At 51.6% G+C, this 19,315-nt stretch overlaps 4 protein-coding genes across 4 annotated transcripts; 2 read left to right on the top strand and 2 right to left on the bottom strand.

Annotated features, from left to right (window-relative positions):
• Nucleotides 1-2,347: 2,347 nt before the first annotated feature.
• On the top strand, nt 2,348-3,876 carry ALTATR162_LOCUS6812 (uncharacterized protein; the record flags this gene model as incomplete). Its single annotated transcript, XM_043314437.1, has 2 exons — nt 2,348-3,190; nt 3,241-3,876. 2 exons carry the CDS (start codon nt 2,348-2,350, stop codon nt 3,874-3,876), a joined length of 1,479 nt encoding a protein of 492 aa, XP_043170372.1.
• Nucleotides 3,877-4,539: 663 nt separating this feature from the next.
• Nucleotides 4,540-6,530, bottom strand: ALTATR162_LOCUS6811 (uncharacterized protein; the record flags this gene model as incomplete). Its single annotated transcript, XM_043314436.1, has 3 exons — nt 4,540-5,520; nt 5,568-6,436; nt 6,488-6,530. 3 exons carry the CDS (start codon nt 6,528-6,530, stop codon nt 4,540-4,542), a joined length of 1,893 nt encoding a protein of 630 aa, XP_043170371.1.
• A 1,168-nt stretch (nt 6,531-7,698) lies between these two features.
• On the top strand, nt 7,699-8,829 carry ALTATR162_LOCUS6810 (uncharacterized protein; the record flags this gene model as incomplete). Its single annotated transcript, XM_043314435.1, has 1 exon — nt 7,699-8,829. The coding sequence occupies one exon, from the start codon at nt 7,699-7,701 to the stop codon at nt 8,827-8,829; it is 1,131 nt and encodes a 376-aa protein (XP_043170370.1).
• Nucleotides 8,830-15,733: 6,904 nt separating this feature from the next.
• On the bottom strand, nt 15,734-16,341 carry ALTATR162_LOCUS6809 (uncharacterized protein; the record flags this gene model as incomplete). Its single annotated transcript, XM_043314434.1, has 2 exons — nt 15,734-15,985; nt 16,072-16,341. 2 exons carry the CDS (start codon nt 16,339-16,341, stop codon nt 15,734-15,736), a joined length of 522 nt encoding a protein of 173 aa, XP_043170369.1.
• Nucleotides 16,342-19,315: the final 2,974 nt, after the last annotated feature.

Here is a 19,315-nt window from a genome sequence, read left to right as displayed (position 1 = left end):
AGCATGTGTTCGCTGCTTCACAACGTAACGATGATCTCCACAGCGCGCAGCTTCATCCTAGCTAGCTGGAAGAGCTATCCTGGACACCACCAAGGCGGTGTCTAGGAAGGCCTCCCAAGGCAACCAACCGCAGTACCGCCGACATGTCACGACTCCGCTATATCGGGTCCATGTGTACATCGTTACCTACACCGGACGCGGAGGCATCGCTGGCAACTGTTGCGATGACGCAACAACTCCAATAGGGGAAGCGAGCAGAAGCTACCCCAAGCCGCTTGACTAACCATCACAAGGACCAGATCCGCAGGCAAGCTACGGTAGAATGGACCCTGAAGGCCTCGGCAAGAGATAGCATGAAAGAAAAGGTCTGGGGTCAGGCGGGTCGAAGAGGTCAGATGCAGGGTTGTAGCTTGGCAGAAAGTGTATGGAGGATTCAGGTACAGCGTAGTGATTGGAGGAGTGTTTGATGGCGATGATGTGGGGATCGGCGTGTCTCAGCCACTTAGCTTCCGAGGCGGTGCTCACGCGTTGGAGACGATCTTCGAGAAGCTTGGAAGCGCGCCCGAGGAGCGTGGTGATACACCGGAACGTGGACGGTGGATTCTTGGGACGTGAGTTGGCTTCTTGCCAACACTGACTTGCGAAGAACCTGGTTGACGACATGGGAATGCACGGAAGTCCGTGCTACCTTTGTTCGGAACACTTCCTGTTAGTTTCACAAGCTACCTCGACATGTAAGGAGCATCTGATGTTATGCATTCTTCCACGCAGGGCGGCTCAGGAATGCAGACGAGTCTGCAAACGGAAGTGTTGCGGGGAAGGTTCCAAGGCAGATCTTCTCCATGGTCCCGCGATCGGCAACACATCCACATACAAAACACGCTGTTACCGGGCAAAAGGCCCACAAGGCCGGATGTACTTCCAATATGGCATGTCGGTATGATGGCATTATCTGAGTCATCACTTCCCGTGTGCAGTGATCTTTTCCACATGTAGTGATTTGTGGTACTTGGGGCATGTACCTCAACCTTGATGGCTGGCTAAAAGTAACATCAATTTCCAAAGCAAGTTCTTTCCTTACCTTAATTTCCGATATGCCGGACTGAGTGTTCTGGGCTTGTCAATAGAACAACAGCAAAGTGAAGCACCCCAGAGGTGTATCGACGTCATCGCATACTTGCTCTTCACCGCACATTACCAACTTCCTCTTTTGTGTATCACGAGATTCGCCTCCCATCTTACCGGACGCATCTGCAGCTTGCCTAGGTAATGTCTTGACTAAGAAGTCGCGGTTACCGGGTATAAACGTGCAACGGCGCGCGATCGCGAAAAGCTTGGCTGATGCGGGGGAGCTTCGCACGATGCCATTCCCGGCGCGCCCGACGGTCGGACGTAGATCTACGAGCGTGATCGTCAGAGTGCTTGTGACCGTAGAAGTTTTGTTAGCGGGCGCAAAGTAACCATCGTGGCGGCCCAAGTTCACTGAGGGCGCTGTACCCGACGAGCATGTATCTGCCGGTGTGGAAGGGTACCAAAGTACCAAAGTACCAGGTAGCTGTAGATGGTGAGAGGCGGCGTCATCGATCACGATGGCATCTTGGAGTTGACACCGGAGATGCGCGGACGGAACCGACTGCTGGAACAGGTCAAGAACGAGTCTGTTGGGTAGTGCGATGCATCGTGAGATTGAAGTTTGGGTCAAGGTGTCGGTATGATGGTGGTGGTGGTGGTGGCGGTGGTGGAGGGAGTCGCCGTGCGGGTAGTGACGGCCTGTCAGCCCATGTGACTTCCAAACAGTCAACAAAACATGGCGACTGAATGACGATGATACTTTGTAGAAGGTTTCGGCGTTGGTGTTGCACGTGTTTAGTTTTCATAGCATCGTGCAGATGATGCGGGTCTTCTCTGATGCATAGCAGCACGCTGGGCTGTTGGAAATTACGGAAGGATTTCGCGTGCCCAGGCACTGGCGGCAACCTATGGTAACGAACAGAACCTGGTTACTAAGGTACCGACGATACATGTACTAAGTGAAATGTATCCTAAGAGTGCTCGTTGCGTTTTATAAAACCGCGAGCAAAGTGTAAATCCTGACGAATACCACTAGGGTGCAGTCTAGTCTTGGTAGGTTATGAGCAGGTCCAATCCATTGATGTCTGACGGCTGAGGTAAGGGCGCTGCGACCGCCTAGCATAGGTGGTGAGGGGCGATTCCTTACCCGCCCGGATTGTTACAATACATACACGATACATCATATCATCGAGGTGAGCTCCACTTGTTCTCACATCTTTACAACGCCATGTGTTGCCATGTGCCCCCATCAGGCTAACGTCCATGACAGGCCGCGATGGGCAGGCATGCCAACCCTGACATAAGGCGAGCCTTTGAAGAGTTCCAAGATGAAAACACGCCCTCGAAATGTAATAAAGTGCGCTGTCTACACTGCGGCTTTGTGCGCGCGAAGAACACGACGCGCCAGATTGAGCATCTCCAAGACTGTCAACGATATCTCGCATCTCCCGAGGCGCAGGCCCACCTTCTCGCGCAAGAGCAGCAGCAGCAACAGCAGCATCAGCCTCCGTTGCAGAATGGACTACCTGTTGATCCGAATATGCCCCAGGCGGGCCCGAGCCAGATTTCAAATGGACAGCAGCCCAACCCAAACCTCCAAGTAAACCGGCGCGGACCTAACAATAAACGCGCTCGCGATGGACAACCTATTGCGCCAAACCTTGCCATGGCACCCAATGTCGCGCCTTCTCTGACCTCGCATCTCTTGACCATCTGCTCGGGACCATTTGCGCAGGCAACACAGCGACCGTTTCTATCGCATGCCGGTTGTGGATCGCTAGGAGCAAGGCCGTTGTCGCAATGGCTAGTACAAGACGGACACTATGCGCGAGGGTACATACGCTTTATAGGCCAGCTGCTGGCCAAGATACGACTGCCGCAGACGCACAACTCACAGTTCCATCCCATGTATCGCACCATGGACCTTCTCATTTCCGCTCTCAACAACATGCGACGAGAGATGCAGTTCTTCGAGATCACCGCGACTAAGTATGGACTTGCGCTGGGCATGGAGCCGCCCACACCCATCACACGCGCCCTGCTTGACCTCCTTGTAAGCGCGAGTAGTGCAAGCGCGTCACTTCTAGAGGGCATGGTCGTGTTATGGGCAAGCGAACATGTAGGTACAACCGCTTTCAGCAGTGGGCGCACAAGGCTAACATCCGATAGTGCTACCGCTCCGCCTGGCAATACGCTTCCTCCTTCTCCAGTACCCTCTCCAATACCTCCACCGACTCGCACATCGTCGCCCTCCACCAAGCTCTCATACCGAACTGGACCTCCCCGGCCTTCAGCAAGTTTGTCGAGGCAACCCGCACACTCGTCGACGAGCTAGCCAACATCACAACCACACGCGATGGCAAGGAAGAAATGTCGCGTTGCGAAGAGATCTTCCGACAAATATGCTGGTTGGAAGAGCGCTTCTGGCCTGAAGTCGACGGCATGGGCGACAACAACGAGAGTGCAAGAATGGGTCCTCCAATGGGTCCCATGAGCGCAGGCCTAGACAACAACATGCCAAGCGGACTACCCAACGGGAACGGTATACACAACCATAATCGCAATAATAGCATGCCAGGACCCAGTATGAACACAAACAATGTACCCACAAATATTCACGGTAATCCCGTAAACGGAAGAAATAGCATGAGCGGCCCTGTCCGTAATGCTAGCATCAACGGTCCCATGCCGAATGGCCCTATCAATGCGGCGATCAACAAACACGACAACACGCCTGTGAACGATAGTCGTAATCCGTTTGGTTTGCCGAGGAATGGTATGGAGAGTATGGGCCAGGGCTCGTAGTCTGAGTCTAGAGTTCTTCCGAGGATGGCCGTGTGGAAGCTGAGAAGAGAGACACTGGTGAGGATTGTCTTGTTGGGTATACCCTCTGGTGACTGTGGCGTTAGCGAGGAGTTTGAGCTTATTAGTTTGGCCAGTGCTGGGGATGATGTCGATTATGTTATTGTTTAATAGGGTCTGGGATTAGAGGGTGGGCTCGCGAGAGGATGGTGTATGATATTCCTGCTGCTGAGGTATAGGTTGGAGTTCATTACGGAGTATCGGATACCTCGGTATGGGACGATATGGGACAGTATCCAGGGGTTTGTCTTATCGGAGTGGAGTATGAGGTTTCGCGTAAAGACAGACCAGTATGGCGCGGATTCGATAATGCTATATTCATATCCTGTAACGAAGAAGCTACTAATCAAAGTCGTCACCAAGTAAACTGCCCTCTCAAGGTATTTGCTAGTCTCCACATTTGCATAAGCACAAAGCAAACTTTATTGTAGCCCTCAGGATGCGGTTTACCTGCATACAATTTTCAGCAACAAGGTTTTTGCATATGCTACTAGATTCTTACTACCACTTCATCAAATAGTTCAACTCGGGTAACGTATTGGGAGAGCGTGGGTGCGTTAGAACTCAGGGATGTCTTGTGTATCTCGCTCTCTACTTGCGTGCATACTACGCGCCTCCCCAGCTAGAACCACCCCCAATGCCTGTACTGCCTAGGTTGGAGCTGTAGCGTCTAAAACCCTTGCCCATGCCGATCGGTATTGACGAAGTCCTCCTTACGATCTTCCGTCGTCTGCTCTGGGAACCACTTCTCGTCGCCTCCAAGGCATTGATCGAATGCCCCTGTCCTACAGACACCGAATCGTCATCTTCATCGTCGGATGCCATGGCCACACTCGATCGCGTCGTCGTCAAACTCAATATGTTTGGTGGTTCTCCGAAATCGCCGAATTCTGACTCAGACAATGCTGCATCATCGTAATGCCAAGCTGTCGTGGGGGCTCTTTGGCCATCCTCAATCTCCTCTTCTTCCGTCTCGATAGTATTCTCTTCGTCGTTGACTTCTGGATCGTCTCCAAATCCTTTACCCTCAACTAACCAGAATGTTGGTATGGAAGCAGCGAATGCAATAGCGGACATGGTCCAGAACGGTACAATGACATAGCCACGCTTGACGCCCCACGTAAACAAGCCACCTCCCAAAGTAGGACCTGCTGCCCGACCAAAGGAACTGAAACTCGTGGCCAGACCGTTGATGGTCCCTAGAACACGTAGACTGGGCGCACTGTTCGTGAGCATGATAGTGCTTGTTGGGAAAGCAAATGTACCGCCCACTCCTCTGACCATCAGGAGGAGCACCATTGCGATTTCCCTGGTGATCGGATCCGGGATAAGCGATAGGAATGGCGTAACGAAGAAGACAAATGGAAAGATTAGAAAGGCGATCCGGAGGCAACGGACGACACCCAGATAGCGCGCAATGGGCGGGAACAACAAGAATTGACACATAGTGCACGAAATGGCGAATACGGTGAAGATGATGCCGATGCGACGAGACTCGATACCGAAACCTCCTGCAAACTTGAGAGGGAGAGATACTGTTGGGTCGTTTGCGAGTTGCACAGGGTGGTGCATAAACACCGGAAGTAGCTGTGTTCGGTCAGTGATTATGTTTTCGAGTACCGGAAAACACTAACCTGATCATATGCCTGAGTGTACATAGCGAGCAATGTGTACACAATCAGGTTGAGCGAAGTCTGATATGTCAATACATCCCGATATTTTGGCGCCTTCTCTTTGACAACCTCATGTGCAACATTATTGGGTGATGCCGCCTCACTGTCGACAGCTTTCTGACGATTAAGTAGAGGCTCCCGTTCCGGACTGCTCTGCTTCTGGGTCGGGAGATGTAATATTTTGCGAACGAACGCTACCAGTCTAGCCCCAGTTCTCACGCCCAGATCCGGTGCGTTCTTCTTACTTTCCAGGGTTTCTTGGAGGAACAACCAGCCTACTACAATGCCGATGGTGAAGAACGCAGCGGCTACAATATTTGGCAAGCAATATGGAAATCTCTCCAGAAAAGCAGTGCCTCTAGGCTTCCGAGGATCGACTCCGAGTGGGTTTGCCAAGGCTCCACCAAGGGTAGGTCCGAACGTCGCACCTACTGTCCAGACTAAGGGCATAACACTGAATGCTCTCGGCTGTAGCTCTTTCCATGGGCACAGTTCCGCCACTGTAGTGCGCAGAATGCCCACATTGCCGTTCGATAAGCCTCCGAGGGCGCGTGCTGCCAAGGCCATGGGCAGATTCAGAGAGAAACCCCATAACAACATTGTCCACATGGTGTTGAATAGCCCAAAAAGTATGATCGGTTTCCTCCCATAGCGATCGGATGCGGCGCCCCAGACAAGGCCAGTGAAGCCTTGACACAACGAAAAGGCCGAAGACGAGATACCAGCCCAGCGCGCAATGTCATTCTGGGGAATGCCAAACGACTCCATAAGCTCGGGTACGTAGGGAAAGACAGAAGTGAGGGCGATGGGCTCGGCAAAGCGGCATATTGCTGTCGCGAAGTTAGCAAGCTTACAAAGGAAGACGCGTCGCGTGGACGTACAGAGAATCACCAGTTGCTTAACTGGTAGCCGGTGTTCTGTCATGGCGGCGGTGATTGTGAAGGATGCATGCTAGTCAAAGCTGCAAAGTGAAGAGGAGAAGAGCAGGAACAGTCATGAATTCTCATGCTTGCTCGCATGCTGAGTCCCCAAGGAAGGGCGCACCCCGCAGTCACGGCTAGCCGCCCGTGATCATGCGCTATTTGCGGTGAGCACGAGTCAGCTATTTCCGTGTCCGTGTTGCCCTGTTATCTATTCCGAATTCCGAACGATGCGATTGCAATGCGCGAGGAGGTTTGTTGTCGTGTCATGGCGTTGGAGATGATGATGGAAGATAGCTGACGCGGTTGGCGTCATCAGCTTGAAGCTTGGGCGGAAAAGAGGCCGCGAACGAATAGTTCCAGGGTCTAACGTTCTTCGCATGGAAGATATCAACACCATCACGAAGCAGTCTACTGCATCAATTACATGTCAAAATCGTCATTCGTCCAGAGTCTATCCTTTGATAGTCTGCGGCTGATACAGTAGAGGTCGTGCGAGTAGCCGGTGGTTGAGTTTGCACGACGCCTGAACCACGGGAATGGCTGGAATGCCACCGATCAATCGGCCGTCCCGTGTTGACACACCGATAAAGCTCGTATTAGTATCACTATGTTGAGCTGACTGGACAAACGCTCATACACGTTCGCGGTTGCTGCCATCTCCACGCCAAACTCTGCAAACACATGCGATGTGATCCGGTTACTCACTACCATCGACATAGGCACCGATATATCGCATGTTTTCGATGCACTTTGCAGTTATCGCTTTAGAAATACATCATCGGCGATTTGACCTCCAGTCTGGTCCATCTTTCTCGTAGCGAAGGTGTTTCCACCACATCTCTGGCATGCTTCATTTAGCACCTCAATGATAGCTGCCTTGCGCGATCTGTAGACCCCATGGGCGTTCACGCGCGACGCTTTGCCATATCGAAAAGTCAGAATACCTGGACAAGGCCATTGCTTCTTCTGTGGAGGCTGAAAACAAGTCTTTGTTACGGTTACTTCTTCACAGTAGCATCTAAGATGTCATATGCTCAGCTGGGCGGGCACAATGGCCTTGTAAATTAAAGGCGGTATGAACAATGTCAACGACCGCATGGTTATATACGCTTCCTAGACTACCCTTCATTTCAGCACTAAACATAACATTATTGAACAGCATCTCAATCATGGAGAATCAGCCCGCAACCGAGGCCGCATCAGTATCGTCTAGCCAACGAAAACGAGCAAGCAATGCGCAGGACCAGACCAGCTTAATGAGCCCGCCAGTACGCCCACAGCCTTCAGAGGTAACAAGTGCCATCGCCATCGACATGAAGCTCTTCAAAGAAAAGCTAGACCTGGACTGCCGCTTCGAAATCTACAAGCAAGCATTCCCCGAGATGAACCGAGCTAGCATACCTGAATTTCCACGCGGCCAGTGGCATAAGGACAGTGTCTACATCACGTATGAGAATCGGTGCGTCAAGTTCGTTAATCTCCATCCGCCTAGTGTCTTGCCACCTCCTTGTCAACTAGACAAGCAGTGGGAGCCTAGTATCTTCTCATCAGACGAGGAACTCTACTCAGGCGAGGGAGAACTTTGGAATTGCGGTGCATGTGAACACCGCAGTTTTAACTGGATTCATCGAATGCTCATATCAAACTTTTGCAAAGACAAGGACATGCGCAAAGAGTTACTGCAGTATTACTTTCGTTTCGTGCAGTTTGTGTGGGCTCAGGGCTGTGAGCCGAGCCACTGCAGCATCTCCCTACTGCCGAAGTTCTTCGAGGCTTTTCAACCATCGGGCTTAACTGAACAGTTGAAGCATCTCACTCTCGAGATTCCGTGGAAGTATACGGACTTGGCAAGACAGAGGACGCTTGTGTGGACGTGTATACAACCAAGGCCATTCAACGCTGACGACTCTTTCCAGAGTGATTCTGTGGTCTTGGGTAGAGTTTTTGGTGTACTTCACAAGTATAAGATCAAGGCTGAGTTGACCTTTCCCAAGACATGGGAGTGCCGAGTGCCGTTTATTGAGCGTGTAGAGGAGTTGTGTAAAACACGCTTGCAACGCGATGGGCCAGAATTCTGGAAACAGAAGCGTGCGATAAAAGGCTCCATCTTCCAGTTGGGCGTTCAGCCGCCACGCCGTCTTGCTAATGAAGCCGTTGCGACGGAAGAGGACGGTATTTTCCTATTTGACGCTGAGCTGCGCCGTCTTGCCGATGAAGCCTTTGCGACGGAAGAGGCTAATCGCGAGGAATGGGCTGGGTTCGTTGGGGTGGTCGTGTATGACGTTGACTTCAGTCAGTAGCATTGAACCTCACGGTTGAGTATTCCAGGGGTATTCGAATGGCTTGGATGGAGAGCCTTTCGCAGAGTATCAATACGGTAATTGGTGAGCCATTCTTCAGAAGGTTCTGTAGTCAAATGTATTCGTGTCTTCCTTCTCATCCCTCGCACGAATGCAACACCAAGTGCTTGCTGCAGAATATAACTTCCTTACTTCCTTCATAGGATACGATATGATGGAAACCCATCACGTAGGATATGCGAAGAAGCTTTTTTCTTCTAGATAGTACTTATAGTATACCCGGAAGGTATAGAACGCGTGTTGTCTTGTTCGACTACCAACATGAAACACCACGAATACCTTAATAGTAGGCAGAATGTTTGCCATCTTAAATCAATTCAAGATCAGTTGCGAAATACCTTCTTGTTATATGCTATGATGTCATCGAATACTGTTATTGATTGCGTGGTAGAAATCTGCAAGATGCAGTTGATGCAAATACTACTACCTCGTCTAACCTAGCCCGAACTGCGATGCGAATATAACACCGAGGACGAGAGGTTCATAGCTTCCTATCGCAACCCTTCGTAATATGCACAAGGTTCTTCGGACGGAGTATGCTTCAACTGAGTCTTGATACTAAATTTAGAGGAACAAGTCTTTGAGAGGCGGACTCTTCGGTGGAATCAATCGGCTCTTCGGCGGTGACAAAGTATTGGAACCGGATTCAATAGATCGATTCTTCGGCGAGGAGGAATGCTAAGGATATTTACACAAGATTGCTTCGAGATGAATAGTATCACAGAATCGCAGGTATATATATATAAAGTTCCTTGTGATTACTGCATCGAGGTATGCCGATCGAGCAGTGCAGTTGGTCTAATTATCTGGTGACTGGAGGAGGTCATGAACAGTCGTAATGGATAAGCATGTAGTTGCGTCAAGAGCCGCATACAAGTGTAGTCGATAGTAGTAACAACAAAGCTCCACAACTTGATCAAAAGAGAGCGCCATGGGAAATGATTGTCCTTGTCCTTACATACGTCATATGAAGCACGGACATCGCTCAGAGATGAGTCGGAGGAGCAGAACATCACCACATATTATCTCGAAGCTTGCTTGCACAACATCGCACAGTAGCAATGGCAAGCATACTGATTTTGCACCTGCATTGGGCGGTTAGAAACTCGAGGCGGAGGCGCACAGGAGAAGACGAGGCGAAGCTGCTGCTTGCGCCAGGAAGTGTCGGCCAGCGGCACGACTTTTGAAACGCGCCGTTGTCTGGCCTGGTGTCTCAGGCATCAAGGCCGCCCCTGATAGCACATAGCGAAAACTGCATACTGGGTAAAGAAGTCTTGTGCATGTTCTGCGAAGTAACACTATCTACCAAAGCTAAAGTGCTGCAAGAATGCGTGCGGCTTCAACACCTAGGTAGGGTACGATCCGCGCCTTGCGAGAGCAACCATCGGTTCGAAATATTCACTTGCACACAGGAAGAGAAAACTTGGTATACTAATAGCAGGCACGTCAACCTACTCGCCCATCAGCCTCGACAACCAACTGTACGTCAACATCATGACTATGCCACTCTAGGTGCGGATCGCAGGGGAGCCGCTGAAGCCATCCCAACAACTATCACGCGGATGGACCATCCTGGATAACATCCGCGCAAACCAAGCTTAGAAAGGGCGTGTTGGACGTGATCTTGGCTCCCGGGATGAGCAGCATCCTCAAGAGATGGAGATTCCTTCACTGCCGTCCCCAAGGATAACTCCCATCAAGCGCACCGAGAACAACACACACCACAGTGCCGATCGTCTCGGGAAGATCCATCGCATACCCAACATCGTTGAGAATATGGCACTGGAAGCGAGCTTTGCCTATAGCACCCATCATTAAGTCTCTCAGCCAACAGCGAACGCACGGTGATATCCACGCAGCAATAAACGCTATCTTATTATGCGGCGAATGATATATGACAGCGCATCATGAGTGTGCTATCGTCAGCGATGAGGCAATATTGACCAGGCCCAGGTCCGAAGGCGAGTGCGTTGGCTCACTCGCTACCAGATCAGGTCCGCAACATGCCTCCGGTGAGAATGTCTCGGTCGTTCCGAACGCGCGTTCGCTCAGGGCGGGCTCTCGCTGCCGTTGGGTAGGCCGTCAGGTATGAACGACGCTGAGCGAGCATCTCCGCAACTTGGCTGCTCGTGCAGTACTGTAGCACTGTGGGTGGTTACCTTCGAACACTGTCACGTCATTACTACGGCGCCACTACTGGCTTGTATGCACACCCGATCATCCTGAGGCCAGTCATGGTAGGCTCATACAGCATGCCCACCCGCCTTTGACGACTGGAGGCCGCCTCCGGTCGACGGTGTAGCTGTAAGATGCCGTTGGCCGGCGAGATACTTCGCCTTAGGCAGGACAGCGATTGAGTGTCAGCATTGAATCACGTATCCTTGAAGTTGGACGATACAAGACGAATGACGAAGCTGCCCCTATCTTGCAACAGTAGTAGGTATAGTAATATTGAGGCATCTACCCAGCTTCCGTCTTTGCCAGCGCCCGTTGATGATCTCTAGAAAGCTACGGGGTCTCTTGTCAAAACAGTTATAAGCGAGGCTGTTGCTACGTGGATCGACTGACTTCTAGTTCATCAGCATCTACACCTGCCAGATTGCAACCCACTGTTGTTACCAAAGGCCACAGGGATCACCAAACGATGCTGAGAATCTAGACAACACACTGGAAGAAGACAGCATCCAGACTCGCTATACTCGAAGCACATCTGGTGTATCGATCAATCGAGATGCCATATGTTCTGCTTAGAATTGCGGAAGTCGTTGATGGTGTATACGCGATCAATGCCGGGGATAAACGGTAGCGATTGACCGACAGAGATACTATTCTCACAATGGATCAAAGCACTAGAAACTCTATACTGAGGAAGCTAATGACCATTCACTACCAGAACTCACTTCGAATTGTCATCTCAAGATGAGTATATCACTCATGACCACTTAAATCATGTGATCGAACCTTCACCAATATCTGACGGAGGTTTAACAGTACCCGGGCTCGCTTGCGTTTGAGTTACAAACGGAATTTTCCACGGACCTGAAGAACCTCGCCAAGCGTTTACGCAAAGACCATGCCCTGCCGTTGTGGGAAGCGGAGCTATATCAGCTCCGCATATAGCCTATGTACCTCGCCTCGCGCATGACCCGAAAAGAAGCAACTTTCGGCGACACTATTGGCTATGACTCCACTTTCTATTCTTCATATCCGTCCAATAGTATATTTGCGGGCCGTTGGCGGCGGAGCTGGCACACGGATGCGCTATGTTCAATAACTTGATTGACGCGCCAGAAGCACTGGACAGGAATGCGGCCAACAAAACTCTACGCGACACATAGACAGCAAAAAGAGCCGGCTGGAGCAAAAACGGCTGACCTTTTACCGGGCTCCTGGATTTTTGCCTCTTCGCTCTGACGGTGCGCGAAAGATGCGGGATGCAGCGACGGCAGCGGTCGACGGTTCAACGCTCACCGGAGTATTACTCGCACCCGCGTTCGCGTTCGATATGATCCTTCACCGATTGACAGGGAACGACGCACATGCAGGCGTGAACGGCACCAGTGCAGCAACGCGCAGCAAGGCACCGAGTTAGCAAGCCCATGCTGTTAATCGCCGCAGTGGTGCGATGCAGATATTGACTGTCAAGGTGACCGGTTAGGCTTCGTTAGTGTGGGTCAAGTTCAGGGATTGAAAGAAACTTGACAATACGAGTTGGCTGAAGTTCCAGGTATCACGAGATGCGCACTATAGTCGAAATTCGTTGGTCCTCGGAGAGCACGATGTCGCCTATCTGCACGCGACAGCGCTACCGTTCAGCATACCACCCCACACCGGCCAGCACGCTTCACGTGTCAATGCCCTCGATCTGTTGAGACGCCTCTCTGCATGATGAGCTTGTCTAGCATATTCAGCTTCCATCCAGATCGATGGCCGCGGATAAGCGAAGTGATGCTAGACTGGGTGTTCATTCCAAGGCCTAGCTCTCCTACTTACCGTGCCTCTGTGGTCCTCCCCACATCCCGATGAAGCCTACATCCGCGATACATCTGTAAGCGATGGAGTATCCTGCAGCACAGTCTCTTGCCGATCACAAGTACACGATCCCCGCTTTCCGCCTCGCAACTGTTTCCTTGGTCATCAGCAAATGGTAAACATAGCAATTGCCACCTCAACATCAAGACATGAAACAGTTGCCACTGCCACATGGCCGACGGGGATATTGTTACCAGGAAGAGGGCATAACGTGAGGCTTCCCAATATCCATTGCAGCGGCGTGCCGATCATTGATGCTTCTCTTCCGTTTCCGCCATCGGCGTATTCCGTCGTCCCAGTTTGTGCACGCCATCTTCATTCATCTGCTAGATCAACGGCCCCTAGCTCCTGAAAGAAAGCGGAGTACACGTAAGTAGATGGTCGCTATTCCGATCATGCAGTGATGAGCAGAAAGGGAGCAGCCACGGGAAACGGCATGCTTAGCAGGCAAGGGATTGCACAGTCAGGGTGCATGGAAATCTCTTAATGAGAAACATGTGTCTGCAGCCATCCCGTGGAAGTGGTCATATCGAAAGCTTCATCATCATCACCCCATAGGTACGTATGTCTTTGGCAGAGATCGTCCTGCAAAAGGTCAGCAAAACTCCACCTTGCTCCGGTTCGCCCTAATCCAGCATATGCCTGCCGCAGCATGCTCGTTACGTGCGCGTGGCCACACCCGAGCTGGTTGTTAAGAACATGGGTGGTTATGGTAGGGCCAGTAACCGACGAGCTGAGTGCAGAAAGAGGCAATCTTATGACAGGGTTGACCGGATCGTGCTGCACAAACCGTCACTACTGGCTCGGAATTTGGACGAGTCGGATGCAAACCAGCGCATATTTCTGGACCCCCAACATGAAAGACTTTTTCTTTTCTGTCAGGTGTACTAGTAGGCAGTAGTAAGCAAGTTGGGCGCAAACGGGCGAGTATCGAAACTAGCCCCCCTACATTCAAACCCGTTCTTCAATAATTTGCACTTCGTGTCGCATCCGTTGTACAAAACAGGTGGTCACGCCTTCTTTGCCTCCCGCGCCTGCATCCGCTCTGCATATCCTACTTGGCCGTGGGCGCCATTTGGCGCAACAGTAGCGAGGTGTGTGCGGGAACAATCTACATATCAACTAACCCGGATATTATGAACAAGGTTTTCCCTTCCCGCATCTGGCATGGTCAGTACGCGCTTTCTTAATATCAAAAGTATGACCGGTTGGCGAAGTCATATGTGTATCTTGATAATGGGTGATAATGTATTGGTGTCATTAGTTGGAGAAAGGCTGGGAAGGGTGGGGAAGGGGTGGAAGTAGTTGGAGAGCGATGGGGATGTATGGGATCTTGGTTTGGCTGTGGTAGATGCGTAGTGCAGTGTTTGGCATGTATGAGTAGCGATGGTATGCTTGCTTGGACTATCGTTGAAGCTTGTGAGCAAATAGATACTAGTGTAGGCGCTTCAGATCTAAACGTTCTTGAATCTGTTACTGTAGCTTCTAGACCGTATATGCTCAGAGTATCAACACTACGATGGCATGAAGTTTGACCTTGAGCATTGATATTGTATTTGCCGGCCACAACTCCGATGACACCACCGCCGCTTTCAAAGCATTATGCCTTGGACTTCTACTCTTGTGACAACATCATCGCGTGATATTAAGGCTAATATCCTCATCCTATACTCGCGGCCATGCACGTCTCAGATCAAAGTTCGAGATCTGAAACCTGTCGTTGTTGAGACAAACCCCAACAAAGGCCACATCTCCGCATTGACATTCGATCATGAACATGATGCGCATAATAGTGTTTCAAATTATGATATTGAGTGCGGGTTATGATTTACATAATTTCGAGAAGCGCAATCGCATATTACGACGACGCAGGTATTTGACATTAGGTGCGGCGATTTGGCATGTAGGAGAGTTATGCCACATGGCATATATGCATTATAACGGGGCGTATGAGATGGAGACGACGAGGGTATTACAAATGTGTACATCTAGAATAGCGGGCAAGATAGGTACGCGCCCTTGTCTCAGAGCCCGTAGTCCGCCAAGAAAGTTTATAGGATCAAGGAAATGTCTGCAAAGTAGTGTCGCGAAGCAAGCCATGATTATGTATGGAGAAATAACATGCAATGCATAATAACAAGCAGAAATAGATGACGATACCGCCAGTGTACAAAGGAAAAGGGTAGTGTTGGGATAATAACAAAAAGAAAGACCAATGAAAATGCGCCCCTTCCGACTCTGCCTGGGTATCTTTTCCTTCTCTTTTGCTCCCCTAGTCGACACGCCACTCGAGACACCGACTGTGTTCCTCACCGAGTTCTTCAGCCTAGTTGTTTAGTGGAACACTGGCCGACTCTTTCTTAATGCCGTCCCTCATCAACTCAAATTCCCAACATCCCCCCAGATGATGTTATCCTAGCCTGAACCCAGTATTGTTCCCAACGCCGCCGCAATGCTGGACTCGCTTGTAATGTGTTGCGCGTCGAAGGAATAATTGTTCGTCGTGTCCAAAGTATGCAGGTAATTGGTTAAAGGAGTGTGTATTGAAGAGGAAGGGTATACCGTTGGCCCAAATCGTGGTACGTCGTAAAGGAAATGTGTTAGGTGATTAGAATGTTCTTGTGTGTGTGCCCCCAAAGAAGTATTGCAGATGCCAAAATCGACCCCATAGAGGGAAGTTTGTGACCAGCACAAACTCCGCAATACAACCTGTCTCCGCATGCGCTCATGTTATCTGTTTAATCTTTTTTGATCACCATGCACGTAGGCTTTCGAACTGGCCAGCCAGCCCATCGCAATTAGGGTCGGCCAGTCATTGGTAACTTGCGCCTGGATCACTTGGACCAGCTGCCATTTGCGACGAGGAATAGGTGCCCTGGTGTTGATGTTGTCGGTGTGATTCCTCCTCCTCTTCTTCTTCTTCCTGTGCAGCCAACTCCACAGCCTCAAGTTGCTCAGCCTTGTCTTTGCACGCGGTAGGCGAAAAGCCACTGCCGACCTTCGAGGAAATGATGCGCCAACGGTCGTTCTCGTACTCCTGCATGGCGTTGCGAAGCTTTACCACCTGTATTACCGGTTATGGTTAGCATGTCGGATATTATCGATGTGATGCACGACGTCGCGCGTTTCATGACTAGGGTAGCGACTCACCATATCATCCGTCCAGACAGTGGTCTTTGCTTTGAGCTTCGTGCAGTACCGAACTTGCAAGGTGCCAGAGCTGCGGCCAGGGAAGAAGTCGGCGATCTGCTTCCAAGTGAGGTTTTTCTTTTCTTTGAGGTCGACAAGTAACTGGTCGTCCTCGGGCGTGAACTTGAGTTTTGGGCCGCGGGGTCGTTGCGCTGGCGGGGGCATTCCCTCTTGACCTACTACGCTGGGAGGGCCATGATGTTGAGCGGGAGAGGGAGGTGCGCCCTCCATTGGGTGATGTCTCTTATTGCGATGTGTGTTTGGTAGATGATGGTGATGTGTAGGAGGTAAAGAAGACTGTGGAGTTGGCGGCGGCGGATACTGTTGAAGGGAGTAACCCTGCGTCGCGTGTTGTAGTGAGACGCTTCCCGTTGCTTGAGCGTAAGGATTGAGTTGCTGCTCTAAGCTCGAAGGGAGATCGTGTTGCAAGTCGTCTTGGTGGCTGCGCTTGCGTCCGGCGGTTTGCTGGGACGGCGGTGGGTAGCCCACGTTGTAGGAAGATGGAGAGTGTTGCGACATGGAGTGATGGCGCAATAAATGGGGCTGATGTAGTGAATGTGTCTCGATGTCTGTGTAGGTAGGATGGTGTCCGGCGCCGGCATGTTGGAGCGTTTGAGACTGGTGTGGCTGCAGGAAGGAGTGAGGGTGGTAACCCGGAGGCAGTCCGGTATGGGAATGGAGTACATTTTGATGTTCGACGTTTGAGGTCGGTATGTGATGTTCTTCCCCGGCATTGCCTGGTACGCTGTAGTCGAGGAAAGGGCCTCGATAGGGACTCGCCAGTGTTGCGATCACGCATGGAGACTACCAGAGCTAGCTTGCTCTGGCAGGCCGCCGCAGTGAGACCTGAGCCAGAAAAAGGGTGCCTTAGTTTGAGTTGATGTTCGGAGTTGCGATGGCTGTATCGCACGCGTTTGGGTATTTCGAATTTTTGTTATATTGACAAATGTTGGAGCAAGAAGAGCCTAGGGGAATGCGCCATCGGTCGAAGTCTTATCGCGTGTGTTAAGCGTCTGGGTTGTCGAATATAGGTTGTAGCCTTGTAGGGAACAAACGAAAAGTACCTATGGCTGGGGGATGTTCGTGGAATATAAGATTCCTGCCTGGTGGGAGAAGGCATTAAAAATTTCGGGCAGTACGTCCCTTCAAAAGCCCGGTCCGTCTTGTGCGATTGCCACACGGACACAGGATCCAAGCATGTACAGCAATGGGTCGTCCCCACGAGACGCTCTGTTCCTGAGGACTACCAAATGAGCTTAGTAGGGAAGACCCAGGAACTGATTCTATGTCAAGCATAATGCGGTGATCAATGACAAGGAGGGGTCCCCCGGCACACGATCTGGACGAGTACAATGCTGCAGGCCCTGGATCGTGAGTGGCTGCTGATACAAAATGAGATGGGCATGAGGTACTTTGCCCGGCTTGCGAGGGCTTGTGGGGCCCGGGGCGTGCGCGGTCCATGCCATCGTCGTTTATTTCTAGAATGCCGCCAGAAAGATCTCCAACGCCGTTGCAGACGCTGCAGGAGGATCCTGGCGCAGCGTGGTGGCCAGGAGATGTGCATTGAAGAGGTTCTGAATCGGCTAGCGACACGGCAGGGGCTCGAGGCAATTCCCCAAAGAGGGAGCGCCACGAGAGAGGGCCGTATGCTAGATTGATGAGACACAGTCTTTCAGATGCGGAGCCAGGACCGCGGGAGAGCTACTCGGGTCATGCTCGGAGGCGAATGGGTCAAACGGCCTGTCAGAAGGGTGCCGTGACAATGATGACATTTTTCATGGCAGTTCAATGGCATACCGCGCCATGTGCCTCAGTCGACGGCACTTTATGCCTGGAAGAGCCTTACCCGGCTCAGGGCCCCATCAAGCATGATAGTACTTGTAAAGAAGCGGTACTCGGATCAGGGCAGGACAGTTGCCTCTGCCGGCATTTACGCAGCCGTAGCACCCGCCTGTAAGCAGTGGGACCGAGCGATGGCAGGGCTCTCGGTCATGGTTCTCTAACGCATAGGCATGGACGGCCTCAGATTGGCTCATGCATGGGCCGTTTCAAGGTATAGAGTCAGGCCCTGTCCTATATGCGCTTCGTCATTCCCCATGAGTTGGGATCTACCAGCCACAGAAATATCCCGACGCCCGCATTGGATGACGCACTTCGGCGTACTGCAGAAGTAGCGGGTGTACGGAGTGCTTGTGGCGAGTAGAGATGTACACTGCGGAGAATATTGATGGATTATACATGAGACAGTAGGAAATGTGTTGAGGCGATTGAGGTGTTGGTGGGGAAAGGAGCGAGCAAGCGATTCGAACTCGACCTGCGACGCTAAAATTCGGGAACGATTCCCACTCAAGCGGCCGGGATCTGCCCGCCTTCGAGCCTCGCATACATCTCATCTCTCGACTGCATGGGCGAGATGGCATCGTGAGTCCAGTGCGCCGCCCACACTGTCGCCCTCAGGCACGCCATAGACGGCTGCGCTGACTCCGAAGATTGCTACCCCAATCCTTCCAGTGACGCCGAGGCCACCACCAACCCGCCTCACGTGACGAACTACACGACAGACGCACACTCCCCGGCTAGTGGCTGGGTCTCCCCTGCTTCTGCAGCCATCGCTATGACCTCACCGCCGTCGCGATGTGTGACTTCCAGGCCTAGCGATGGTCTGCCAACCTTCAAGTACTCGACCAACGGCGCATTATCCATTTAGGCTGTTGCAAGCCATTGCGAACCATAGGCTCGACGGAAATGCACGATGCAGCCCTCACCACGCTCCCTCCAACAAACGGCGCAATCCGCGACCATGCTGTCATGTCATCTGGCCGACGTGGTGAGCGGAGCGCGTGCAGCGCATGTACAAGCTGAGTAGAAGCGCGTCGCGTAGGCCTTGTGGGCGACAAAATACCCCCGTCGCGTAATCTAGGCTCGACATGACGGCTACCCTCAAGCGCGTCTTGACCGAATATCACGCCCGTTGAAATGGTTCGGTAGCATAGCCGGAGCGTTCGTCTGGTAACTTGTGCCGTTGCACGTGGCCATCGCTGCATCGCAACCAAAATCGCCCACAATACCGCTGATCGCGAAAGAAAACTGGTGATGATCCTCTACGCCGTTATTGCTACGCGGTGTACACCGGCAGGCCGCCTATGTGTGCTACAAATAGCCAGCTGCTGGCCAATTCTGTAGATTGGCATGCGGCAACATGGAG

The sequence above is a fragment of the Alternaria atra genome (assembly GCF_907166805.1).
Source record: "Alternaria atra isolate CS162 genome assembly, contig: 25, whole genome shotgun sequence".
Classification (NCBI taxonomy): Eukaryota; Fungi; Ascomycota; class Dothideomycetes; order Pleosporales; family Pleosporaceae; genus Alternaria; species Alternaria atra.
The sequence above is the reverse complement of the archived record's forward strand: the minus strand, read 5'-3'. Positions and strand labels throughout refer to the sequence as shown.